General features: G+C 39.4%; 1 protein-coding gene across 1 annotated transcript; it reads left to right on the top strand.

The window, feature by feature from the left end:
- The first annotated feature begins 80 nt into the window (after positions 1 to 80).
- On the top strand, positions 81 to 15,082 carry GGH (gamma-glutamyl hydrolase). The gene is made up of 9 exons (XM_008492207.2): positions 81 to 307; positions 779 to 893; positions 2,200 to 2,250; positions 5,529 to 5,613; positions 8,263 to 8,401; positions 9,285 to 9,391; positions 9,487 to 9,577; positions 10,903 to 11,040; positions 13,101 to 15,082. The coding sequence occupies exons 1-9, from the start codon at positions 187 to 189 to the stop codon at positions 13,220 to 13,222; spliced, it is 969 nt and encodes a 322-aa protein (XP_008490429.2). The 5' UTR covers positions 81 to 186; the 3' UTR covers positions 13,223 to 15,082.
- Positions 15,083 to 22,730: the final 7,648 nt, after the last annotated feature.

The following is a 22,730-nucleotide window of genomic DNA, read 5'->3' as shown; positions in this document are numbered from 1 at the left end:
ACCGAACCCTCCTCGGCTCCGCCACAGGCCCGAACCGCAGCGAAACCGCCACCTGAGCTCCATTTCCCAGCGTGCCCCGCGCTGCAGCCGCAGGCGGGCGGGGCGCTACGCGGCGGCGGGCAGAACCGGACCGGACCGGGTGCTGAGGGCACCGCTGGGTTCTGTCAGGCAGCGAGCATCGCGGCCATGGGGTGCCGGGCCGGCGTTGTCGCGGCCGCTTCTTTCCTCCTCCTGTTCCGCTGCGCCGCCGCGGCCTCCCTTGTGCTGCGCGGCCGGCTGGGGAAGGGCAACGAGAGACCCATCGTTGGTGAGGGGAAGGGGGGGATTTGGGAGGAATTCGGGGAGATTTGGGGGGTGGCGAGGGTCCCTCGGCTCCCGGGGATTAGCAGCCTCGCACCCTTCGGTCGCTATCGTGAGGGAGGGAACGGCTGCTGAAGCCAACACCCTGCCGGTGTCTGTGTGGGGTGAAGGGGTCTCCTGAAGCGCAGGTTTGGTTCAGCCACGCTTCCTTTGTTTCAGAGTCTTAAAATCGCTGTAACTTAAGAGAATTTGTACTCCTGAATACTTAAAGCTGAGTCTCAGTCAGGCACTGTGTGTGTATTTGGTAGCCTGTGACTAAATGTCGAAATTAATGCCGCATTGTCCTGGTGTGTTTGCTTCCTTCAGGAGGTAAATGCAGACCTGTAACCTGGCTCGCAGTAAATTGGAGTTTAATTATTATTTCCGTGTGCAGTGCTTCCTATTTGTATGATGGTACGTTTCTTTCTTGGACTTTCAGGGATATTGGCACAAGAATGTCATTTCGAGAAGTTCCACAGATTTGGAAGTTCTTACATTGCAGCCTCATACGTGAAGTTTTTGGAATCTGCTGGTGCCCGAGTTGTGCCAATAAGGTAAACTTTTATATCCTTACTAGTGGGTAATAATTGTTTGATGTAATAATATGATCTTAGAGGCACAGAAAGCAGTGGTGCTGCTTTTCTGAGAGTTTAAAGCTCCTCAAAGACTTGAAGATGCTAGAATTTGCAGAGTTTTAGAAATCGGAATAAAAGTAGAGTGGAACGTGTACTTTGTAATATTTTTATTATTATTGTTACTACTACTATTATTACTCTTACTATTATGACCTTTCTTTGAAAGTTATTCTTTAATCTGTAAAATTATCCTCCATAGTTTGTGCATTGTGAAGTTAGATCTACAGTCTAATGTGGAGTGCTCCACAAACACAGGTAGATATCTAGGTACATAAATACATAGTATCTTTTGTCACATCTGTTGTCCTAGAATTCAATAGTGGGAGGCTGTTAGTACTCCTTGAAGAAAGCAAAGTCCAGCTCTGTTCAAGCTATGGGTCACTAACTCCATGTGTTGTGTTTTGGTTGTTGGGTAAAAAGTAGCAGAGTAAGTAATGGAACTGACAATACTTCATAGCCAACAATTGGCTAAAAAGTAGTAAATGCACTGAAATCAGATCTTAAAATGGTAGCTGTCAGAACTTAATAATACTAATACAGTATTAATAATACTAATGCAGCTGCAGAAAAATCACAATAGTATGTATATATACAGTCCAATAAGGGCTCGAGTTAAGTGCCTGAGTTAGAAGGTGGTGTTCCTCACATAGCTAATGGAGCTTTCACAGTGTTTGCTGACCAGAAGCTTCATCAATGGATGAAGGCTTCTGATTCTGGTGATTGAATTAGATGGAGCAAAGCTGGACACTTTGGATATACCCAGTGTATCAGTTCTGCAGGAATGCTGCCACTGTGCCATCATGCTGCTTTCCTGACATTTTGCTGAGGTCTTTCTCATCTTTCCATCTCTCTGCTACATCTTTGCTGAAGAGTGGGCGGGACCTCGTGTTTGCAGCTCTGCCCTTCTTGGAATCGATTGGAAACCGGAGTTGCCGGTCTGCAGGAAATAATAACCATTCCATTCATGTAAATGTTTAAATTTAACAGGTGTCTGCAAAGGGGTCTCAGAATGTCTAATCCTGAACTGGACGTGACAGGCCCTGTTTTCCGTCTTGTGGATTGAGCTGTTTCAAGTAAAATGCTTCATTTGATTTGGCTCTGTTTTATTCTGTTTACAGCACACTTTCTACATGTTCTCTGTATTTCATGGTTTTGTTCAATAATTATGATATTTCTGTAGTTAAATATCTATATTCCATATCTATTCTGTAACTTGGTGTTTCAGATTAAATCTTTCAGATGAAGAATACGATAAAATATTCCACTCTATTAATGGGTAAGTTTTGAGCACTAATTTTTCTCAAAGATATGAAAATTCTGGTTGTGAGCTTTGCTATATTCCCAAAACCACTGTTTTTCTGCTCTCTAGAGAGGCTGTCCTGAGAACTCCAGGCATACACATACACAAACAGAGAGAGCACTATTTCATCTGGTGTCTGTCTGCTGCCTTTCTTTCCTTGGAGCACATGTCAGATAAACTGCAACAGTGCTAAGGCTCATCTCTTGTATTTGTCTGCAGGCAGCCAGAAGTGGCATCAAAGTGGTTAACAATTTGATAAATAACCCACTTCTTTGTTATTTTTTTCCTCTTGAGTCATCACCTTTATTTCGATTTTTAATAGCATTTGCTGGGTATTTCATTCATGTTTGTACCCTTTCTTTCCTCTTCCAGCCCTCTCCATATCTCCACTATGATAAAACTTTCTGATTTCCAGTCTCTTCTACCCTTTTCCCTATGAGTGCTTTTTCTCTTGCTGCCTGAGTGACCTGTCTTTCCTGTCTTAATTCTGTGTCTTAGGTCTTTGTTAGACAAATATTCTACCTTTTTACCTGACTTATTGATACTGTCTACTCTTCTTTCTGGATTTTAAATGTGGCGTGATCTAATTTAATGTATTTTAACCATGGACTAAGCAAAGTCAAAACCTTTTATGTTTGCCTTTTGCTAAAAGTGCATTTCAGAGGAGTTAAATAAACTGATGCTACACTTTACAGGCTTGGTTATATGTGAGCCCATAAGCATGTGATTGGGCTAGTTGTAGTCATGGGATGAACATCTTAAACTGTGAATATTTTTGTTAAGATTATGCATATCCTAGAATGTTAATCAACATGTGTAGCACTTGCAGATTTAGACCTGTGGCTATCTGGGAAGAGTATTGTTCTCTTCTACTCCATGACATGCCCTGAACACTAAAGTCAGTGTCTTTACAGTCATGCAGTATAAGGAAATGTAAGACAGTGACACTTCTCATACTGGAGACAAAACCCATAATTTCATCCCCTTCTCATGACTGCCAGCTTCTCTTTGGTTGCCAGAAGGACTTTCACCACTGAGGTCTCCCATTCTTTTTACTTCACCACCTACCTCAATGCAGAAGAGTGTGTTAGGCAAGTAAATCCAGTTTCCTTATCCCTCTGTCTTTGCAGTGGCAGGCAGTGGGGTTTATGCTATGTAGGTGGGTAAGGATGCTTTGCATTTCCTCATGATGCCCTCCACTGTCAGCTGATTGCTTCCACAGCATAGCTGTGTGTAAACAACAAATAAAATCTCTGGAGGAAAAGCCTTTCCACTCTGTGGGAACTTAGAATAGGAAAGAGCTATACTGATCTTGCATGTTGTAAGCTTAGCTTGAGGTTCTTTGCAGTTGAAGTTACTTATTGTTCAATTCCACCTTCTTAAAATCATGAAATTCCTGTAGTAGAGACAGTTTTATGAATTTAGCAATGTACTCCTGAGATAGCCTTGGAAATTCCCAGTGAACATCTCTAATCACTTGTAGATACTGGAATACAGGTGACTGCATTTTAGTCTGCTTATAACAATGTCAAGCCATTATCATTGCTACTTAATGGGTTACTCCCTTATTACAGTAGCAGAAATGATGATGTTTTTTCCTAATTAGTACTTGTTAGTTTTGGGGTTGAACAAAAGGAACAGGTGAAGTGAATTTTCTACCACTTCCAGGTAAGGGCTGCCTAATTTGTCTAAGTCTCTGTAGAAATTGATAGTCTGCCCTGTTTCCAAAATGCTTTCATCTTGGAAGGTATTCATCATGTATTCATTTTCTATATTGGCTCTAGGGAGTAATCTGATTTATAATTTTGTGAATACATTTCTGTCAAATACTTGGTGCCTTTTGCATGATCTTGTGCATCATTTACCTGGTCACAAGGGTTTAAATGCACACTCACCCTGCAGGTGCTTTTGATTGTTTGAGGTGTTAGTTGTTTCTAGCTGCCTGATAGTACCTCACTGATACAGGTTGCCATTTCCAAAGCACAGAAATAGAGTAAATCATTCAGCCACTTTGGTAAAAAATCAGCAATTGATGGATGTGGCTTGGGTAAATCTAGTTGAGGTTCAGCTTCAGTGGGTTAGAGAGCACATGCATTCAGTTTTGTTGGTTCTGCATGTACTGTTCCTGTTATAGCCAGAAGAGATTTCCTTTATTCCTTGTTGCTGCCTATGGTGCTGGCACTTTATTACTTTCCACGTCATCACATGTATAGGAGTCTTTTGTTTGAGTTTGGGGAGTTGCACATAGAGCTGTCATTGCTGGGATTTTTTACTTTGTTTGGTTTTTTTTTGTGTTTTTTTGTTTGCTTTTGTTGTTTGTTTTTTTTTTTTGGAGGGGGGGTGGTTTTTTGGGTTTTTTTTGTGCTGATGGAAAAGGATTGTGCACCGGTTCTCTGAAATTGTCTCTGAGATTGCTTTGTCTTTTATGGCTGTACTAGATCCTGTGTGACCAAAGTTGTGGCTGAACATACTTTTTTTATTTCTTTGTAATAGGGACTTTTTTATCTGTGTTGTCTGCAATAAGAAGGCCAGTCTTCCAGGGTCACAATTCTTTACTGAAACTGAGCAGGATGAATTAAGATTTGGGCCAAGATTTTAAAGTAGTAGGGAGAGCCAGCTAAAAGTCAGGACAGGATTTCACAGCATCACAGCACACAACCCTTTTGTATACCAGCTGAAATCTATATGTTTTGTGTGTTATCTGCTTATTCTGCTCTTCCTTGGAATCTTAGAATCAGCTGGGTTCAAAGGAACCTCTGAGATCATCAAGTCCAACCCTTGATCCACTACTGCTGTGGTTAGCAGACCATGTCACTGAGTGCCACATTCAGTCTCTTCTTAAAAACCTCCAGGGACTGAGGTCCTTATGTTATGCTAGGCTCCATCACACCTTTGTAATAGTAACCATCATTTAGTAGAACTCTAAGACACCTAAACATAGCTGTCTGCCTGTATGCTCACTGTCTAAACTCTCATAATTAATGGACTGGCAGTCAGTATAGCCTACAGGGCTGTTCAGCCTACTGAGCAGGTAGGTAGGTGTCTGCTCTAGAAAGCAGTCAAGCCTCGCATCTACTTTTCTGACTAGGTCCCTGCTGTTCGTAAGGGAAGCTTATGTTCCTATCTATAGATTTCTGATGTGTAGATATTCTAATCCTACTATTAAACCCACTGTCAGACCTTTCCCTGTATACATTGTCCAGGTTTTTGTTTGATCACCGTTGCTAATCAGATTCTTGGATGTTGCCTTTCAGGGTACTTTTTCCAGGAGGTGGTGTGGATCTTAAGACTTCAGAATATTCCAGGATTGCTAAGATATTTTACCACAAGGCATTAGAGGTAATTGCTAAGGAACAGCGTGTTCTTGTTTTTGTCACTCTTCAGAGATCAAAATGACAAGGGGGCTCATGTTTTCACAGTTTTCCATTGGTATCCCATATGTTAACAATAAGCTCAATAATAAATAGCTCATTTCTGGCTTGTGCATAAAGAATAATTTTGTCGCTGATGATTCACACTCCTGACACCCTTTCCTGTTGTATTTTTGGTCATAAACTCCTAAGTTCTTCAGATGAGAACAGTAGAATTTATTCGCTGTACCTGGAGCTTTATGGCTTTGTAGAACTTGTGATAGAGTAACTGCAATTCCATCCAAAAGACCAGAGTATAAATTGCCATTAAATGTTGATCATCTGTAGAAGACTTATGACTAAAATTTAAACTCAGATGGAATTCTATAGAGACTCTCAAATAAATCAATTTACAATAATATAATATTAAGGCCTCCCTTTACATATACATCTAGTGAAACACTTTTTTCTCACTTATCTATAAGATTTAAATATATGTTTGGAGGTGCAGGTGAGGGATCTACTTTAGCATGTTAAACCAGTTATTTCTTTGTATTGGCAGCTGTACATATAGCAGCTAAAACTGGCTTAATTTATAACATGAAACAATGAGGGAAGAACACTTAACGTTATATTCATTATTTTTAAATATTTATATGACCATTAGCTTTATTTAAACAATTAATTTCTGGGAAAGCTGTTTCTTTCAAAAAGCACCAGGAAGGCTCTGAATCTCTATTGAAGATTTAGTTCTCTGAGAGCATAAGAGGTGTATTTTTTCCAGAGACTAGTCGACACATTTTTATGTAATATTTGCATTGTGGGAAAGAGTGGAGATTCACTGAGCTTTACATACAATCCTTATTGTTTGTTACAGAACTTCCGTATTCAGAGTGAACAAAAATTTAGATGTTCTTCCTTTTTTCCTCTTAGCTGACTTCTTGTCAGCTGGCATTGATTAAAATTGTCAGGGAAGTCACACTTTGGAAAACTTTGCCCCCAGTTCTGGAGCCAGTTATGAGTTAGCACCTGAAGTGTTACCATGGTGGAAGCTTTCACTGGCAGTGAGGCATTGCTGCTCTGCCCTTGTTGCCAACTTTCCAGGAGCAGGCAGGGAAGGCACAGGCAGTGGCATTCACAGGACCATTCAGCTGCTGCAGCTCAGTAATTAAATTTCCTAATTTTCAGTCCCCATAGCACATAGTTGTTATTCTTTTGTCTATCATCTCTTGTCTTTATTCCTGATGTTAAGTCTGTTGCCTTAAACCTGACTCTTGCAAAGACTGTCACACTTCTGTGTAAGACAGTCTCATCTCTCTCCTTGAAGCTGCTCACTGCAGCCTGTGTCTTGGTATTAGGAAAGAGGGGTGAGGGTTTCTTGTGGCTTGCAGTGTTATTATGAAGTTCTGTTGGTATTTCATAATGATTCACTGAATTGCTTATGTCGTAATTTTATGACTGGAGGGATAGGTTTATTTGATAATGTGTGTACGTCATGTGAGTGAAAGGCAGAAAGTAATTTTTGGTTAATCATAGGTAACCCTTATTAATAAGTAGTCTTTATTTTTGTTTTTTATTATTATTTCCTGTGCTATTTTTTATGATTTCATGTTTTGATTTTCATCTTTTGAGGCTTAATTAGCACCATACAATGTAGCTGTTCTCAAGAATGGCTTTTGAGCAGCAGCTCTTCGCAAGGTAGGGATGTGTGCTTTGATATGCTTCACGTAAAAATGTTTAGAAACCGGTTAAGAAAGACTACTCAGATTTTGCAGAAACAGCAGGAGTTCTGGAACATCCCGTATTCCATGTTATCAGGAATAAACTGTACAAAAATGCAGATTTCTACTCTCTGCATGCACTGTGCTTAGTTAAGTATCAGGAAGCTAGTTTTGATTTATTTTTGCATTCCTTTTTTTCTTTTTTCTTTCCTCTCTTGTTTTTATTTCTTTCTTTTTTTCCTAATCTGCCTGTTTTTATCCTTATGAAAGTGACTCACTTTTTAATGTAGCTTAAACTCAACAGTTTATCTTTCTGGTACACAGGTTCAAACCTGCTATTTAACAAGCATAAAAATACATCTCTTGAGACCATAGCCTTGCTAACAAGAGGATTTGTTTTCTTAAAACAGACAGGTGGGCACAGGCATGCCTGCATTGCAAAGTGCCCTTGCTATGTGACCATAACAGGTTTCATATTAAATTGTGAATTGTAACGAATAGGCTTTCCCTCCTCTCAGTGGTTACCGATTAATTTGTTTCCCTTCTTATCATTGCCTTTTTTAATTGAAATGTTGCCATTCTGTGGTTTATGTTTAGACTGTTTCAACCTTACTTATTTGTAGAACGGAACAGTGAAATTAATGGCAACATTAAGCCCAGTTTACCGCTTCAATGGACAAGTGTATATCCTGTAGTCTTCAGATTTCAGGAGAAAAACCTAAGGAAGTATGTGCTTGTTTCAATTGTGATTGAACTGTTACAATTCCTCTGGTAGCAATTTGTACTTCTGTTGTAGTTTTACCTCTCTACCTACAGAGAGAACTGTAGAGAGAGCTACAAGAGTAGCAAATTCTCTTCAGTCTTCTTTCTGTAAATCTTCAGTGCTTTTCTTTCTGTTGTTGCTTTTTATTTTGAAGGCTAATGATAAAGGAGATTATTTCCCAGTGTGGGGAACATGTCTAGGACATGAAGAACTTACGTATCTCACAAGTGGCGAAGTTTTGCTTGTTAACACCAAGACAGATGGTTTTGCACTCCCTCTGAACTTCACTTCAGGTGAAACATTAATTACATCTCATGTTTGAATCTTGCTGAGACTTTTGTGTTTTATTTGTGATAAATATGCAGGACTAAATGTTTGGGATGTTTCTGATAAACGTTTTGAATTCTCTCCTATAAAGTTGCAATAACTGCTTTTATAAAAATAATGTCAGTGCAGCCCTATCACTTGTAAAACTTCAAAGTTTTGTGCTGAGGGCATGGGCCATTTGAAACCAACAGCAGTTGGCAAAAACCAGAGTTATGGCTTTGGAGTCATTTGATAATTTGTACCTACAAAAATAATGTGAGTTTATGTCCCTTTTTGTTAGTGTGTGGAACAAAATTCATGGATCAAAACCTATCAAACTCGGAGAAGAGATTATATTAGTTTTTTCAAATTGTATCTTTCCTAATGAGGAATTTTAGCATTGCTGCCCCACTTGTGTGGTATTGAAATAGGAGAGTTCCTGTAAGGTAGAGCTGTGCCACTCAACAGCAATGGTAAAACGTGGTCACTGTTGATACTTTATCCCTTAATTTGTAAGTAATCCATCTGCAAACCATGTAACATTCACAAATTTTGTCATGTGCTCATTGTGAATGGAATGGTCACTGGAACTAATTGCAAAGAGTGATGCTTATTTTAGCAAGAATTTGGGTACTTTGTTGGATCTTTTTTGGGTCAAGGCTGGTAGTAACAGCATATTGAGAAACCTGTTGTAGTATTTCACTGATTTTCCTCATACTCTAAAACCATAAAGTTACACCTGAGAGAAAGGTTTACTGTAATGCAGTATTTTATTACATTTATATCCTCTTCAGTATTAGTCCATCTGTTAGCAGATTGGGTAATGGACAGTATTCTTTTTTAATTATTATTTTTTTTAATTTGTAATAGCTGCCAAAGAGAGTAGATTATTCAAGAATTTCCCTGATGATGTGTTACATGCATTTGCTACTGAACCAGTGACATCAAACTTTCATATGTGGAGCCTCTCCATGGAGGTAATTGATCATTGTATTACCTGAATAAAAAAATGCATGTGCTCTGTTAAAACTAGAAATAAATGAGTAAATAACACGTCCTTTCCTCATCACAGAATTTCACAAAGAATGAAAAACTTCGTAATTTCTATAACGTTCTGACCACTAACACTGACGGTGAAGTGGAGTTTATATCTACCATGGAAGGTAGGAAAATTAATTTCCTTTGTAAACTGTGACTTTAACAAACTAGCATTTTAGAGGTGTTGTAGCCTTGATGCTAATTTGTACTACAAATATTGCTGTTAGAATCGTAGGACGAGCATCAGGGCTGCCAATGCTCTGGCAGTGGGCAACATAACTCTGTTTACAGGGATATTTTAAGTGCTAACTACTTAGTTCTCTAAGTAAGGTTCCTCTTCCTCTGCAAGGAAGAACATCTCTAAGCTGTTCCTCTTCCAGATATGCTCTTGCACTTTAATACTGGAATTTCCAGTGTACAGCACTCATCCTGTAGTAGTTTAATTGCAGTGCAATGTGCCTCAGCTGCACCTTGCTTTCTGTCTGCTTATGTTCACCTTCTTGTGATGCTCTGCATCTCTTTGCTGTATGAGAAGCACAATTCAAGGTACTGAGGTAACAGCAACATCCCTCATTACTTTAGCAGCAATACTGCTAATTGCCCTCCTTCAAAAGCCTTCTGTCATCCTTACCTTGTGTTTCCATTTGTTTGGTACCAGGCTTTCTTAGCTCAAGGCACAAGTTAGCTCTCTAGGGAGTGGTTTATCTTGATCAGTGCACTTGCTAGCAGCTCTACAGTGAGTCCCAGCTGTCAGCGAGTGAGATTGTTCTGCATGGCATACTTACTGGCTGTCCTCCAGAAGAGAAGAATAGCAGTTTGATCAGAAAACCTGATTAGTCTAATGACAGACATCTCCCATGCCTGTGAGTGCCTTAGCACAGAGCAGTCATCAGCTGCTGTGCTGCTGTTCTCTGTAAGAGAGTTAAGGGCTGGCTTCCTGCTATGCCTCTCAGTCCTGGCACAGAGCTGATAGGAGGTGCCCCTGGTTTGATTAGGCCTTCAAGGAGATCCTAAAAGGCTTGGATCTATTCCATGGAAGTGCCAGGAATATCCCATGTGGCTGTGAATGTTGTATGTTAAATGATGCTGGCAGTAGATAGGAAGTTCTAAGTCTGATATACTTACCATGTTTTTTGTTTGTTTCTTTGTTTTTGTTTTGGTTTGGGCTTTGTTTGGGTTTTTTGCAAAAATCTTGCATGGAATAAAGTTCTTTGTTTACATATCCATTTTTTTTCTTCAGTTCTGCTGTGCTGTAACAGAATTTTAACTTGCTGTTTAAGCTTTGGTGAAACTGAAAATAAGTGAGGTATTTTTGTATATTATTCTTTGAGTTTCCTTTGCATTTCCTTTGAGTTTCCTTTCCATGCATGTATGCTATGACATGCATACATGACTAAGCACGTAATTTTTAAAGCATAGACCTTGCTTACATGCTTTGTGTTTGTTGCAGCATACAAATATCCAATATATGGTGTCCAGTGGCATCCAGAGAAAAATCCTTTTGAGTGGAAGAATACGCCAGGAATTCCACATTCTCCATCAGCTGTAAGAGCAGCATATTATATAGCTGACTTTTTCGTTAATGAAGGTAAAAATTTTATTATCTATACATGTATTTTTTAGAGTGAAGCATTAGTGAAAGTCTTTGAAGACAAAAAAACTCTTTTTCAACATTCAGTACATCTTACTGCTTTCTGGAAAGATTACTCTGCAAGCTTTATAGGTTTATAAAAAAACAAAGGTTACTAGAAATAGAGTGGCTTAGTAAAGCTCACATCAAAAGGCCTAATATTCCACAAACTCTTTCCAGCAGACTGGCTGGAAAACCCTGTCTGTGCTGTGACTTTCTACCATTTTGAATGATCACTAGAATGTTTTAGCCTCCTTTACACAAAGGGTGAAATAAAAAAACCCAACTCTGTTCATTATTCCAGAAGTTTCTTCAGTTCCAAATTGAGTTACTAACATTCAATTTATACTCAGTGTTGCTTGCAAAATGTGTGTGCCAAGGTTATGCATACTGCTTGGGCTAAGTGTACAGATGTTTCAATAAGGGGCCCAACAGTTATAGAGAGAACAATAAATTATTTATTTATTTATTTTACAGAGCTTCAAGTTTGATTTATTTTTTTAATACCTTAAGAAGCTAGCAGTACCTATTGTGTAAAATTTTGATTTTACAAACCAGGGCAATACTTTATGACAGTTCTGCTCTGTTTCATATAAGTAAGCGGGTTATAAATGTAGGAGTATTTGAAGTGATCACACTTATGAATTTATTTATGCTTAACAAACTATTCTGCTGAAGTATTATTTTCAGGTTTTGAATTTACTGTTCATGAAATTGTCTTACCTGATCAATTGGGTGAACAACATAATCAATAACCTAATTGAGTTTGGTCTCTGGATTTGATCTCTAACCAAAGAGTCACCAGATTGGAGAAAGCAGGTAGTGATTTATCACAAATGCAACTTGTGCTGACCTGGATAAAAGTTGTGTTTCATACAAGTTCAAGGCTCTCTTTTTCATAATATAGTCCTGCTGCCCTTTGTGAAATGGTAGCAAAATCACATAAAATTCCTTATCAGTAGCCACAAGGTTCCCGTATTTTAAGATTTTTGGTAGAGTCTTGTGAGAGACTAAGACAAAAATGAAGGAGAAAGTATAGTAAGAGGGGTTTTTCTTTTGTAGACTAATACTAGGATTCACCATGTTCCCCAGTTTTGTTTGCTGTGTTCTGTCTGCACACAGTAGTACAGGCAGAAGTAAGCTTGTTCAGGCTATTATCCAACTAAATGTGGCAAAATGCGTGCCAGCTTTCCTTGTAAGTCTTGTTGAGACACAGTGCATGTGAGTTCTTTTATGCACATATCATGAGCTTGTGGATAGTACCACACAGGTATGTTGCTAGCTTTTGGATCTATTATACTTCAATTCTAATAGAAAACTTGGGTCAGCCAGCTGCATGTCTACCCCCATCTCATATACCAAATCAGAAGTTGTTCTTCATTATCTCTCTAATCTGTGCACAGCTGCTCCTACTGGTTACTTGCTATCATAATGTTGCAATTGATGTTTTTAGCTAATGTAAGACAGAATGTCTTCCTTAACTTTGAAAATGAACCATAGAGGGGAAAAATGTAAGCTGTTTTCTACTGCCAGAAACATACTCATCTCTACTCATCACTTAATAACTAAACCATTCTACTGAAATATTATTTTCATATCCATCCATCAATAATTTTAACCTGTGTAGAGTTGCCACCATGATAAACCAAGGCAAGGATTCAATTTTTTTTATCCTCACCAGCACAGTCCATACTAACACTGCAACTTTCAGTAGGCTGACACTGATGCTTTTCTTTCAGTATTACAAGTATGAGAATCTCTGATAAATACTGCTAGTATCTCATGGATAAATATTTTTGTAAAGCCTTTGATTGAAATTAACCATTTCATTTCTCACTACCCAGTAATAAAATACTGCTGTAACCAGCTTTCTGAAGATGTATCTTCACAGTTCTTCACATACCAGTAACTGTAATTCTATCTGCTGCTATGCTACACAAAATAACTTATTTTTCCAAGAAAGCTGCTGTCAGGGAGGATAACAGTAAAGTGATCTGTACTTTTATAATGTTTTACAGCCCGGAAGAGCTTACACCATTTCTCCAGTGAGGATGAGGAAACAAAGGAATTGATTTATAATTATACTCCAATATATACAGGAACATTTTCTTCATTCCAGCAAATCTATTTTTTTGATTGAGTGTCATGTCAAAGATGTAGTGTTGCTATTTATAAAAGGAATCATTTGTCAGGATTGCATAATTTGCACTGCACATGACAAAGCCAGAACAGCTCTCTTCTTTTACAATTATTAACTTTGGGTTTCTTCTGCACTCTTGGACCATTAATTTAAACATTTACATTCAATAGTTTGCCTGAGTCATACTTCAAGGGAAGCTACAGAAAAACACATTTTTACTTCAAAGAAGAGATACAGATTATGTTTATAAACTTTAAAGTAATTGGGTTATTACAAGGAAAACACCAGATTCATATATTTTAAAATGAGGGTTATATTATAAAAATGTTTTGGACTAGGTGCATAGCTTAGTATAATTCTATCCTTTTCAAATGATTTACAACAAATGAGACTTCTGATCATAAGTTTGTTGCAAATACATGTATGTAATCAAATTGCTGTATTTTGTTATTTCACAAATTAAAAATAGTTAATGAAGTATGATAGCAAAAAGACAATTTTGATCAAAAAGCACATTATATCCCATTTGTGAAGCTGTTTCTCTTGTACATTCTGCATTGTTTGGAGTGCTTACTGTAAAGCAGGTATTGCAAATATTAGATGAAATAAGAAAATTTGGAGGGCATATTAAAGTGCTGATTTCACTTTCTCTTATTTTCAAATTCACTTTTATTTATCTTCCAGTAATTGTCTGAGGGTAACTGGAATCAGCAGATAGATATGAGATAAAGACATCTATTTCTTTGTAGCTAAAAGAATGTAAACCTAATTTTTTCTTTACATGCTCTGACTTTTTCTGCAGCTACTGGGGAGAATTCACACTTTGAATCAAGAGGTAGTTTGTCATTAATAGTAAAACCAGTAGTTTCAGTCTTATTTGATATTTAATGCAACTAGAATTCAAACAACAGGTGAATGTATATGAGAAACCTATTCGTGTTGACATAATTTGGTAATCCAGTTGCATTCATTACACTGTTACACCTTTTTTTAAAGTTGCTTTGCTTTCACCTAATGAAAATTCTGTTCAGTGGTTCTGTGTGGTGTTCAAAAAGGGACTAAGATGAGACAATCAAATATAACTCTCTCCACTGTTGCACAGCTTCCAAACTCTTTTTGAAGTCTGGAGTTTTTGAAGAATTTGGCTTTGTACCTCAGCTCTGTTTTGTAGTAACTTATATGCTCAAGTACCATATCTGAATAAAGTTGGTACACTTCTCAGGTTTTTCAAGTAAAGAACTGTCTAACTTGTTGTTTATCATGAAACAACTGTGTAAGAGAATTTAAAATGCATTTGTAAAAAAAAAAACAAACCAAAACCACAAAAGGAAATATTAACTGTGACTACCAGAAAGATACTACCAGGTAATTACAAGCACAAATGTGATATTGCAGACAATTTCTATATTTGTCAGATGAGCCAAATTACATAAATGGCATGGTTTTTTTTAATATAGATGAGTTTATTATATTAACTGTACCAGCTGACTTCTGAGTAGAATGAAGAGTAAAAAGTGCTCTACAGCTCTACACCTTTGTATAAAAGTAGCAGCTAAGATTCTTACAAACCAAGTCCAGTCTTCTTACTCAATCTGAGTCTGAGCTCTTAAGAATTTGCATAAGTAAGGAAAGGAGGATTTAGCCTTAAAAGGCAGGGATCAGTCATGCAAAGGAAATGTCTGTTTACTACATCAGTAGCAATTAGTTGCTAGTTGTGTAACTGTAAGGAATATTGTGTGTAATATGATGGGAGAGCAGTATATTTATTATGAATTTGTACGTGTCTTTTCTTTATGGCCTTTTCTTGTAAAGCCTTATTTGAATGGTGTCCGTGATTTTTCTATGACAATAAACTTTTATTCAAGCAGATGTGCATTTTTGTGCTTTTTTAGGTATCATAGATAAAGCATTAATAGACTTCACCTTTTTATTTCCATCTGTGATGGTCACAGATCAGGAGCCTGCTGTAACCTGTGTCCAGTTGCACAGCTCAGGCAGGGATTCATGCCCAGAGCCTGAGGTTAAATCCACTTAAATGTGGCTGCTGAGCCAAGGGGCAGAAGCTTTCAACAAAGATGCCCACAGGTCTTTCTCATGCAGCCTTTTCACAACAGACTCGTTCCAGGTGCAGAGTGTCAGAGCTTGCTTGTGCATGGGAAGCCAAACCTCTTAAGAAGATGGGAAGTGGCTGCAGAGCCAGTGAGTGATTGCAGGGCTCTGAGAGCTGTACACAAAGCAATGGCTCTCTGCAGTGTCCTTGAAATCAGAACTTCTGTCTGTTCCTTGTAATACCTGATGTCTTCCATCAAGTTCTCCAGTCAGAAACAAAATAGAGGAACCCAGAATTCGCTTAAATTCACCCAAGAGAAGGTTTAAAAAATTGTTTTAAAGAAGTTTCAATAGACTTTGCTGCTCTAAATGATTTACAATATGGTTTTTCCTTGCTCAGCCAGAGCTTCTATCAAGTTTTAGGATTAATGCTGGAGAGAGAAGAAAAGGAGCCTTTGGCTGTACTTTCAGCTTATTCAAACTGTGTCTTATGAGCCTAATCATCTTGCTTGCTGGTGTGTGGGAAAAACATCCATTGATTAGCAAAGTAACTCTGTGTGCCTTAACAGGCTATATTGAACCAACTTTCAGAAGCAGAAGTTTGAAGTATTTTTCTCTTTTTTCCACTCCCCTTTAACCACTAGATGGCCTTTAGAAACCAGTATTTGTGCAATTCTTTATTTGGGTGTGTCTCAATTTTTTTTAAGTGTCGTGTTGAATTAGAGTATTTACTGTGAACTGTGGTGTTCACTTGTGTGCCAGGGTATTTGGGAAGGAGAGAGAAGGCAAATAAGACTGGAATCTTACTGGCATAACTGGCTAGATTGGCAGCATTGCAGAAGACAAACGAGTACATGAGCAAAGACTTAATTCAGCTGGTATTAAATCTTTATTCTGATAAATATTTAAAACATTTGAGCATTAGCTGAAGGTAACTGGAATAAAGTCCCTGTTTGCAGGTGGTTGTTCCTTCCCTGTAGCTACAGAATCTCTGTTGGTTCCTTTTTTGCATAAATAGGAAATTAGGTCATGCAAACCAGAACATCTCGGATGGGAGAAGCTGAGAACCTGAGCTCAGAAAACTTTTGCCTCCTAGTTAGGAAAGACCAGTTGGAATTCCTTCAGGCATGGAAGGAATTACAAGGAAAAAAATTCTGAATAAGTGCTCTAAGTACAGAGTTAAAGAGTAAAAGCCTAACTCACAAGCTGCTTTGAGAGAGGGGAGCAGTGGGGGGGAGCCAAACAGCAACCCACTCCAAACCTCCCCACTCTGGGGTTGACTATGCAGAATTCCCTAGCAAGGTAGTAAAGCCTAAGCAGATATTGGTATCTATGCATGCCATGACCCTATTCCCACTTTAATGCTGCCTAATTTATTTTTAGGCTAGTTTTCAACTTTTTTCACTTCATTGTCAGTGCTGCCTTATTTATTGCTCTTGCTGCCACTCAGCAAAGGGGCGTTGAATGCTGAGCAGGTTTCTATAGAAATTAGCAGCCTATGAGGAAGTGGTGGTTCTTTGAACAGTGTGGAAAGTACAAGCAGGGTTTGAACAAGCAGGAAGAACAATGCTGGATAGTTCCCCAGGTGTGTGTTATCTCTGCAGTGCCCTTATGAAGCAGGAGGGGAGGGAAACAGCCGTACAGTGTGACGAGGAAGTTAAGAACTGCATTCCAATGCATACTTGAGAATGTTTGGGTTTGAGGTGGGAGGGTGTACACAAGATTTCACAGTCACTGTTATCATAGCAATTAACTTTTTTTTTTTTTTAATCTGCTGTGTTGTTTGTTTTTGGTTTTTTGTTTTCTTATATGGGCTTCACTTGTATGTATCTGGCAGTGGTGTTATCAGAAAAGCTACAGGAGTCAGCTAGTGCCCAAATTCCATTAAGGTTTGTTAACTGCCACTTCGAAGTATCTTGGTTTGAGTACATGGAAGGCAGATTGATGGATACTGTGAGATGAGTTATTATCTTCCCTTGTCAGCACTGTGTCCTTCCTCAGGGCAGGCCTTTTTCCTAATCCAGTGCTTATTTATGGAGCAAATAGTGAGAAGTATCCTGCCCAGGGCCACCTGTTGATCAGAATACTATTCAGCTGCTATAATCTCCTCATAAAGCTTATATGTATTTCATAATGTAAGCAATATGTTTTAAGAGCCAACTTTGTGAGTTTCTACCTAACCAAAAATTTCCAAGACCCTTTCACCCAGAATATCCTGATGATCTAAAAATAGCTGCCACTATTTGAAAGAGCTCCTGAGCGAGGCATTTCTTCCAAAGTTAAGCAGAAAAACCTCAAGTTTCCCTTCTTTGTGACTCAGAAATGGAGTGAACAAGCATTCCTCACAACCAAGCTTTCTGTAAAGGAAGAGGAAAAAGCAAACAGAAGTCTGAAGGGAGTGAATTCTAGCAATTGTTACTTTCACTCATCAAAGCAACTGGGCTGAGTACTATTGGCCTGGGACTATGTACGTCCCAAGTTTCCTTTGATGATCTAGACTGGAAGGTATTTCACTGTGGGTTTGCAGATATACAAGTTCAAGAGCTGATTTTATATGTGTGTGATTTCTTACCACTTTCCTGAAGAGTCTATCAGCAGCAACAGGAAGGCAATTTTCTAGCTAGGACTAGATTAGAACATTAGTTTCTCCCTGTGACCTTTTTGAGGTACTGATACAAAGGTGTTGTAGTCACCTTCTTCAGCCCCAGGATTCTTCAGACTGCCAAGTTTAAACTTCACATAACTGTACTGCACTGGGATTTACTTGGCAGCTCTCACACTAATCTAATTCCTAAGGGATGGCTTTTTCAGAAGACAATGATCACTTGTGATCACTTACTTAGTATTAATTATTATTTTAATTACTAACTGGTAATAATGATTACATTTTGTTAATAGTATTATTGTCAGAGAGAGGAGACACAAAGTACAGTGCATATTTTACAAATTTTTATATTTTCCTAAAGAGTCCCTGGCAGAATTAAAGTACTTCAAAGACTTTGACCAGACCCCTTCTGGCCTTGGATGCAGTCAGTCCTTGCAGTCTTTCTAGGCTTCCAAATTCATCACTAGCATTTGTATCACTGGCAGAGTTTGGAGCCATTTACAGACCCCCCAAAGCAGATCTAACTGTGATATCTGGTACTTTCAGAGGAAAAGAGAGAAAGCTGAACAATCTTATTACCTGCTTTGATTTAGTTTGAGGAATTTGTATTGATTATTTCTCATTTGCAAGAATTACCTCAGTCTATCCATTCAAACAAGATTACCAGTGAACCATTAGTCTCTGGAATTATACCCACAATTTTGGTTGTTTTTTATGCTACTAAACTGAAGGTATTTTTCTTTTACGAGAAGCAGAAGCTGGTTCACCCTTCATCCCTAGGCTCCTAAGCTTTACTTCAGGTTTCTCATCCCTCCCAAAGATGGGTTTGAACATATCCCTCTCATTTTCCCGCTGCTGTTCTTGCAGACCATGCTACTTTTGCAGCTCCTTAGGAAGCTAAATTACTGCCCCATAGCTTCCAGCCAGCAAACTCACTGCTTCTTACAGCAACAGGAGCCATGGTCTTCCCAAATTGTTCCCACTTAGAGAAGCCCAGTAGCTGCTTTGCCCTGAAGTAGCAGTGGATGTGCTCACTGGAGCCCAGCCCACTGCACCTTGGTGGGGGAGATGCTGGAAAGAAGCAGCAAGGAGCAGAAGCAGCAGCTGGTGCCATCCAAAGCAGCAGCTCAGCATGAACTGACCATGAGGCCGACAGCACTTTAACATAAATGTCTTCCATGTTCTTTTATTTTAGCTACTCTTCCCCTCCCTTAGCTGCCTTTGTAGGGCTTCCTGAAGCAAGACATTCAGAATCAGCCATCAGTTTCCTCTCTGTTTTCCAAACCCATAGGATCTGAGATATGCAAAATGAATGAACCTGAACTAATTCCCAGATTTCCCAATTTGAACCCAAAGAGAAGTGAAGCTTGCACTGTGTAGTGTAGTATAGGGTAGGGTACAAATTATTGTACAGATCAAAGTGTATCTTTATAGATACATTTTATTTGAAGAGAAGATAAGTCATATCCCACCAGCACAGGGAATACCAGTTCATACAACAATTCCTGTTTGAACAGCGAGTCTTGCTGGGCATCTTTTGGTTTCCCAGATTTCTCACTTGAAGATTTTGAGAGGTGAGTCCAGTCTATTTTATAGCAAACTGCCCTTTTGTTAGCAGTTCCCACGCAGGCTCCACACGGATGACAACATTCACAGCAGGGCTTTGGTGCTAAACCCAGAGGTGCCTCCTTGTGTGGCTTGGCTGTCTCTGGCTGCCTGTGGGAAGGATACAAATCATGTGGCAGATGAGGTTTGACACATCTGGGTTCCATGAATCACACCCAATCTGTCATCTCCCACTCGCACTTAAAAAAATTAGAATTTCACTTTCTAGCAAACCTTCTCTCAGTATCAGGTCCATGAGCTGTGCTATGTGTTTGTGCCATTCACAAAGGACCCTATCTGATATTCAAAAAGGTTGTAAGGTGCCAAATAATGTTCTGTCTCCCTTTGTTCATCATAAGAGATAAAACTGATACCTATGTAGCACAATAAAATTATTTCTATTTAGAAATGATACCTTGTTGCCCAAATAAATGAGATCTCTTTTCTCTCTTCTGCTGGTTGGAACTTCAACAGGGCAGTGGTGTTTTCTCTCCTGCTCATCTTTTGAGTTTACTGTACATATGCCCATGATCTACAAAGAAGCCAGGAGCCAGGCTTGCAGACATGATGTCAGTCCTATCCTCTCTGCTCCATGGACCTCCATCCCATCAGAATATGTCCTTTCTTACTGCTGCCCTGTGACTGCATGGTCCAAAAAGGATGCCAGTGACCATGAGACAAGCTTCCTGTGCACACACTCGAACAGAATCATAGAATCATGGAATTATTTATATTAGAAAAAACCTTTAAGATCATCGAGTCCAACCATTAACCTATCACTGTTAAGTCCACCACTAAAGTCATGTCCCTAAGCACTTAATCTACATGTCTTTCAGATATCTCCAGGAAGGTATTCTTGTAGACCTCATCCATTTAATGGCATATGCTAAGAAAGACTGTTTGTATCTTGAATTCCCAGCCACTGGCCCATTTGTTGTGGAAAGTGACACAAAGAAGGCCTCTCCTAGGATCACTTGTCCCTAAGCTGAGTGGGAGCATGTTTATACAGTGGTATTAGGGTTAGGGCTTATTGTGAGAAGAGGAAAAGTCAAAAAACTTTTAGAACAGAGCTTGATGGTCCTACTCAGTGCTTACTAACAAGGTACATGACCCTGTATGGTAAATGAAGAGGTAAAGTGACATATTTCTTTTGGACTTTGCTTCAGCTTCTAAATCACTACCACACATCATTATTGTTCCTTCAGGACAGCTTATCTCCTACTAAGATTGCCATGAATTAATTGCGTGGTTTTTAACTCATTACTATTACATTGAATAATAAAATCCAGATGGATGATCAATTATATGAGAAGTAATTAAAAAGAAACATGATCTCACACTTTTGTGAGTAGCAGGATTTTTGGTAGTCATCTTGTTCTCTGTGTCCTGTAGAACTTATTGATAAATTACAATCTAGATACCAAGACTTCAAACAAGACAAGAAAAATTAAAGAGCTTCATCTATGCAATTTAAAATTAGACTAAAAAACAGAGGCAATTAAAATTTGGGAGTCTCATCTGCCTGATTAAAAACCCAACAAGATGCGTGACTGACACTCCTCTCCAATCTTCATTTATTTGTTTAATATTAAAAAACTCCTCAGATGTATATAAACCATCTGCTGTTCTCAGATTCCCTGAGCCTTGCTATGTTATGCATCTGTGAAGTGTTTTAATTTGATGCCATTAACTAGGGAAATTTGCTCATGAAAATTTCCAGTAGAAAAAGTTAGTGCTTTCTAGACACTTCTGATTACAGCCCGATCTTCTTTCCTGTTTTGTCTTCTATGACCCTATTTTGATCATTACAGACTGCTTTGGTGTGAAAAATAACCCCAGCTGAATGACAGCAGCCAGGCTGGGTCCTTCTCAACAGGTTTGGGCCACTTAACGTTGGTATTTTCCTCTGTGCACTGCAGAAATCTCCACCCTTGGGCCCTTGCTCAATCAGCAGACTATAGGGCAGCTTGGAGCCTAAATCCTGGTGTGGTAAACTTCCCAGTCTAACAGTACCAGGGTAACCAGGAGAAGGTGACAGTGTGAGGAGAGTTTCAGGGGGAGGAGGAAGCTGTGTTGGCTGAGATGGACATCAAGTAGTCCAAGGAGGGACTTGCCTGGGCAAGCATCCCAGCTGGACACCTTGACACTCTGCTTCACACCCTCCATCACAAGCTGAATCATGCCTTAATGCTGCTTCCTGCAAGGGCAGACAGCAGCCCTTCCCAGGCAGAAGCAAGATTGCAAAGTGATGTGGGAGGAAACTCAGCCTGGGTCAGCTACATCCAGAACTGCAATGCTGGTGGTGAGCTGGTCCCTCTCTGACTCTCTTTGCCTTCCTACACACCGTGCTTTCTGTCTGCTGGAAGCTGTTATACATTTGTACAGTAATGTGTGCTGGGATTTGCTGGGAAAGATGCTGTAATGCAGCAAACGTGGAAATGAGAAGGAATACATCAATGCCATAAAAGAAACTCTAGCCCTTGGGTCCTGGATGTGAGCTGAAGCAAGACATGGCAGCTGGAGTGGGTTAACACTGAGTTACTTCAGGCACTGGACTTCACAGCTGACTGCTGGTTTTGTTGATTTGAACAAGTACCTGTGGCTTTCAGTCATCTGCCTGCCTGCCAGCTGCAGCACCTGAAAGATCTAAGTCCTTAGAGATGATTTCTTCTCAGCTTTACAGCTCAGGACATGAGTGAAATGGCAGTGTTCAGTGGGTAGCTAACATTTGAACTTCAATACCAGTAATATGCTCCCCCCAGCAAAATCCCAGGAGAAGGCCACACGTGAGGGAATAATCCTTTAACCCTCTGCTGCACAGAGCTCAGTGTGCAGCACCAATTCTGTGATCCTCTTCAAGACCCCTGAGGGACAAAGGGTTGCTGGGGACGTACTATCCTAACGAGTGTGGCACTTTTTCACTGTAGCAGGTCCCACTGCATGACAGAAATGTCTTTCTCTGTTGAAAGATGATAGCTGACCCTCTGCCTGTGCACATCTCTCTGCACAGCTGATCCTCTACAGCAGTCAGCCCTCTTCCCTGCATGCAGGGGAAGTTATGGCAAAGATTTCATTTCTCTCAGGAAAAAGGTGACATCAAAGCATGCAACATCTCATTTGTGAAGCATGCAGACAATTTTCAGGTCAAATCCTATGTGATTTGAGCTTCTCTGTACCTACTGTGGCACCAGCTTTTACCTTTTACATTGCAAGAGTAGCTGGGACCCAGTGCAGCAATTCAGCAGCGTG

The sequence above is a fragment of the Calypte anna genome, chromosome 2 (genome assembly GCF_003957555.1).
Source record: "Calypte anna isolate BGI_N300 chromosome 2, bCalAnn1_v1.p, whole genome shotgun sequence".
Classification (NCBI taxonomy): domain Eukaryota; kingdom Metazoa; phylum Chordata; class Aves; order Apodiformes; family Trochilidae; genus Calypte; species Calypte anna.
The sequence above is the reverse complement of the archived record's forward strand: the minus strand, read 5'-3'. Positions and strand labels throughout refer to the sequence as shown.